This window comes from Vespula pensylvanica, chromosome 12 (genome assembly GCF_014466175.1).
Source record: "Vespula pensylvanica isolate Volc-1 chromosome 12, ASM1446617v1, whole genome shotgun sequence".
Taxonomy (NCBI): domain Eukaryota; kingdom Metazoa; phylum Arthropoda; class Insecta; order Hymenoptera; family Vespidae; genus Vespula; species Vespula pensylvanica.
Genome location: NC_057696.1, coordinates 276,797 through 281,743, shown reverse-complemented (window position 1 = coordinate 281,743; position 4,947 = coordinate 276,797). Strand labels below are relative to the sequence as shown.

Here is a 4,947-nt window from a genome sequence, read left to right as displayed (position 1 = left end):
CTTTAGGATTGCAGGGAGATTCTCGGATGCAAGAAGGATAATGGCATTCGTGATCACTTGAGCGTTACGTGACGTCTCTTTCGATAAGGTTCGAAAAGATATCGATTGGTACTATAAAAATTATTTTTCACAAACTAAAAATTACATCGCTTTTATAATAAATTTATTATATATCTTATGTTATATTTATCAGAAAATATAATTTACTAAAAATAAAAGAAGGACACGATCGGTTAAATCTGACAGAGATCAAAACTATGATATATGATACATATTTGCACTATCGACATTCGCTATAAATAACAAAACTTCGTGAATTTACTACTTGAGATACTATTTTATTTTACCTAACTCTAAGTTAATTATGCAAAATACTAATATTTCTTCGTCATTTCATAAGCTCGAAATACCATTTTCTTTTTTAAGCACTACTACTTACTAACAAGAGAAGATCCTAAACTCGGGAAAAGTTATGAAACTTCGTAAATGTGTATGTTGAAAGAATTTCCTTCTGAGTAAAACGTTATTTTTATGTTGCAACCCGTTTTCAGTCTAAGAAAGTGAAAAACGCCTTTAAAGTTTCGAACTTTTTAGAGTTGCTATTAGGCTTGTAGTTTTACAATCTGAAAAAAATAATTAGCCTAAAAAAAGATCAAAAAAGGAACTTTTGATCCATTTTATATATCAATACTTTATTACTATAAATTAAAAAAAACAGTATAGTTTACTATTTCACAACGAAATGTCTCTATTTATCATACTTTCTCTGCGATAATGAAGTTCTTTAAAAAAGTGTTTCGAAAACAAAAAAGAAATCGATCACATTATGAACGACCTATTAGAACACTGCTAGCGTATATATACAGAAAAAAATCTGAGATTTTCTACATCCATACAAAAATTTTATGATTTTAATATTGTATAATTTAAAAAATATATAATTTTTTAATATTACAAGGGATATTTTTTTCTTGTAAAACACTTTTATTACTGAACGCTATTATTTAGTGTTATTCCGAAAATCAAGCATTTAAACCTTTCAAAGGAGAATATAAACATTATCTACGAATCTCTTCATAATATTGAAGAAAATAGGTAGGATGAGCCGATATGCCTTCCCCCTGTTATTTGTCAAGGGGAAATGAAATTATAAATTCAAGTGGACGCTCGACATACCTTGTTCGGAAGTTCGGTCGCTCCGAGAGTTGGTAAAATAATCGAATACATTTCGAAACCAGCAATTTAAAGCACTCTCTCTCATTCTCTTTCTCTCTCTTTCTCTCTATCTTTCTCTGTCTCACCCTCTGTATTCCAACGGTCTACCGATCGTTTTCATGATGCAGTTCGAACCAAATAATCCATTGCCCTGTGGTCCATTTGACATAAAAGACAAGTTACATTACGGACTCACGCATACATTTCCGATGTAATAACGTCATTTTAAATTCAGTAACGCATTTGGTAGAACGTCGATATTTCGGCTACGTTACAGAGTTATTAGTCTTAATTAAGCGTATTAGCAGACACTACGAGGGATTAAATGACTTTCAATGTACTCACGGATGAATCACTTAAAATCGATTTTATGCGCGTCACATTCTGAATGAATATAAAAATATATATATATAAATATATATATGTATATATATATAGATATAGAATTTTACATCGATAATGAAATTCTTATTAGAAATGATATTTACATATTTAATCCTTTGCAATATAAACTCTCTGCTGCTACACGATAATACTATTTTTTTCTAGTATTCTTAAATCATCCATCGCACGTCAGACGCGACACTTCATATGATTAATAGGAGAAATTATGAATGTGAATCGTTCACATAGAGAGCATCCGCTCTGCGGAATAACAATATAAGAAAATAATGGTAAAAGAGAGAACATGGTAGTGGTGTTTTCTCGTTGATGCTTAGAGGGCACGGATGACCGTAAAATAATCTAACGGATTGTATTGGCACTCCGCATAAAAGTATCCGCATCTCCCATTGGAGTTCCGACCGATCGTCTCGGCCGCGAAATATTCACGATCGGAGTAGATTTCGTATTCTTCGAAGGTCGTTGAGGGTGTAAGTAGAACGTGCAAGAGTTCCCCTAGGAGTCCGCGTCCTTTCTCGAAGGGATTCGACGCTGATTCGCAAACGGCACGGAGTAGACAAGCTTTACCGGAGCCGAGCCTTTCCATCGCTGATTCCAGCATTCTGTAGAGGGTCCAACGGCTCAAACCTATATTGCCAGAGGAAGAAAGCAAAAAAAAACGAAGGTAAATGGTTAACGTTGCTAGGTAGATAAAAAGAGAGAGAAAGAGAGAGAAAGAGAGATCTATGGCAGCGATATTCTGCTCGATTTTTTTATTACAGGATGTCACTGCATGTAAATCAACTATGGTTTTGAGAAGGATCATGTTTCTTTTGTGTTAATAAAAATTCACACGAACGAGAATCAAACGTGATATTGTAAATGATATGAATGTTACAGAGTAATACTTTTGTCAGTCTACACACCATCTATGTAAAAATATTTATGCATATAACGTGGTAGTATACGTATTTTCTCTGGTTATTAATTAATCTGCATTTTATCTTAACATAACTTTTAAATAATATCGATGAAATTGTGACGAAAACTTTGACTTTTTTAACTTTGGTTTTATTTCATCTGTCTCCTTCTTATTCTCTTTCTTCTTCTTCTTCTACTTTTTCAGCGATTAGATCGCACGACTTTAATTAACGAGTCCGAGGAAAAATTTAGCAAGTATAATTTTTAATGCAGTCCTTCGCACGTCCAGTAAATATTATTTTAAACGCTTTCCAACATCGCGATTCTTTTTTTTCTTTTTCCTTTTTTCTTTTTCGCGTCTTCCTTTTGTTTCGCACCAAGTTAACATGAAACAACGATGAGAAAATGTAATCACAGAAATTTCATATTTCAAATGTCATTTTACAATCCAGTCTAATATGATTTGATTCTTAAAAAATTTTTTTCATGTAAATCATGTATATACTATCTACGAATAATTTCAGTATTCCTTCATAGACCTAAAAAACGGCAATTGTAGAAAGATTAATCAGGTCATAGTAAGTTTCTACGAACGCGTCTCTTTGTTTATTAAGAAAGGAACGTATTGTACGGTGTGAGTACACCCACACATATTGGCGTATACAAGAAAGGAAATTAAAAAGGTGAATAATCTCACCGAAGTGGCCTGATTTATATATGAGTGCTCGAGTCCGCGGTGCTTTTTTCCCCTCTCTTCATCTCATTCTCACTCTCTCTTTCTCTCTCTCTCTCTCTCTCTCTCTCTCTTTCTATTTCTCTCTTTTCCTTTCTTTCTCATTTTTTGATGTTCTGTTTTTTTCTCTCCCTTTTACCTCGGTGCTCCGGTTTTTCACCCTGCGGTAGAGCGTTGTCGGTGAACTTTTTAAATCGTGCGTGAGCTCTTGTGAAATCCGACGAATTGTAGGGTAGATCGTAATTACACTTCAACACGTAACCGAGAGTCATAGATATATCCTCCTCCATCGGTAGACCAAGACCAAAAAGCACCTTTTTCAAAAAATCAGAAATCCATTAACAAACAATCGTCAGTTCTTTTGTTGATTGGTCGATTCTATTTCTAGTTTTTTAGCTTTTGTCAAAATACGAGTAAGAAAGTGTACAAAAGTATAACGTGCAAACATTAATATTTAACGAAGTAAATCTTTGAATAATAATAATAATAATAATAATAATAATAATAATAATAATAATAATAATAATAATAGTTATAATAATAATTTTCATAAAAGGTATGAGTTTTAACCGAAGCTTGATTTAATTAATATTTCCTTTAAAATTTATGAAAGACAAACAAATAATTAAAAAAAAAACATAATTAAAGGTTTTAACGAACAATTCAATAATATTTTCAATATAGACTAACTACGTAGATATTATATTTCGCTTTTAAACGCTTGAAGAAAGGCAAGAGTGAAATAGAGAGAATCGCTCAGTGGTCGTACGAGTTTTAATTACTTTTGTCCTCGCATCTGCTACCGCCATATACTCGTCCTTTACTTTGCGATTATGAATTCACGACGACCAAAGTCAAACAAAGGCGGACTTACGAATCAAAAAAGGAAAACAAAAGAAAAAGTAAAAGTGTTATGTAACTTTTCGTACGCTGGGAAATATGTACGAGATATCGGAGTACTTTCTCAAAAATATGACACGCAAAATAAATTCATTCATCGTTTATATATCATGCAATGAAATTGGCAAAAACTACGGAAGATGGATTGAAATAAAATTAACACGTTGACTGTTGTGCGATTTGTAAATTTTGTCAGGAGCGCTCGTCTGTGATCAAAACATGATCTCGCTTAAAAAACAATCGTAGAAATAAACGCATAAAAATAACAAAAAAAATCATCGAAAAAAAAACAAACCTGAACTTTGGTTTCGCTATCCTTGGGATCAGGGAAAAGCAGGTGCCTCTTCTCTCTTAAAAAACTTCTCGTTCTCTCGTACTCTCTTGTTCCCGATCGAGAAACTCCAGTGCAACCGGAAATGAGAAAGAGGAACCGGACGTAAACGAATCTCATCGTTCCGTTGATCTTAATCTGTGAGTAAAAGGAAGTGAAAGAAAATAGTATGATGAAGCTAAACGAGAAAAAAGGGAGATAATAAGAAAAAATCAAGAGAGAGAGAGAGAGAGAGCAAAAAGGAAAAAATAAAGAAAATTGATTCAAAGGGGAAGATAATTTTGTCCTAAGCGAAGAATTCGACTCGTCGCTCGAGATTCTTGCGTTACACGGACGAAGAAGAGGTCGCGGAGAATTACGTAAAGCATTTCGTTCGCTCCGAGTGTTTGCTTTGTCTAACTGTACCCACGAACACACACAAAGAGGAGAAAAGAAAGAGAGAGAGAGAGAAATATACAGTCGACTA

General features: G+C 33.4%; 2 protein-coding genes across 2 annotated transcripts in view; both read right to left on the bottom strand.

Moving 5' to 3' along the window:
• LOC122633586 overlaps positions 1-1,227 on the bottom strand; it is a 9,310-nt gene extending 8,083 nt beyond the window's left edge. Inside the window, exon 1 of the mRNA XM_043821617.1 lies at positions 1,177-1,227. Coding sequence (XP_043677552.1) covers positions 1,177-1,227 — 51 coding nt within the window. The remainder of the gene's footprint in view (positions 1-1,176) is intronic.
• A 601-nt stretch (positions 1,228-1,828) lies between these two features.
• Positions 1,829-4,059, bottom strand: LOC122633585. Its single transcript, XM_043821616.1, has 3 exons — positions 4,033-4,059; positions 3,390-3,564; positions 1,829-2,244 (listed from the first exon to the last, which is right to left on the bottom strand). Exons 1-3 carry the CDS (start codon positions 4,057-4,059, stop codon positions 1,931-1,933), a joined length of 516 nt encoding a protein of 171 aa, XP_043677551.1. The 3' UTR covers positions 1,829-1,930.
• Between the last annotated feature and the right edge of the window lie 888 nt (positions 4,060-4,947).

Excerpts from the sequence above, each read along its gene's own strand:
- LOC122633585 (XM_043821616.1), bottom strand. The coding sequence starts at position 4,059 with ATGGCGGTAGCAGATGCGAGGACAAAA. Across the intron at positions 3,565-4,032 it reads TAGCAGATGCGAGGACAAAA|GTGCTTTTTGGTCTTGGTCT; the intron begins GTAATTAAAACT and ends TTTTTGAAAAAG. Across the intron at positions 2,245-3,389 it reads TGAAAAACCGGAGCACCGAG|GTTTGAGCCGTTGGACCCTC; the intron begins GTAAAAGGGAGA and ends CTGGCAATATAG.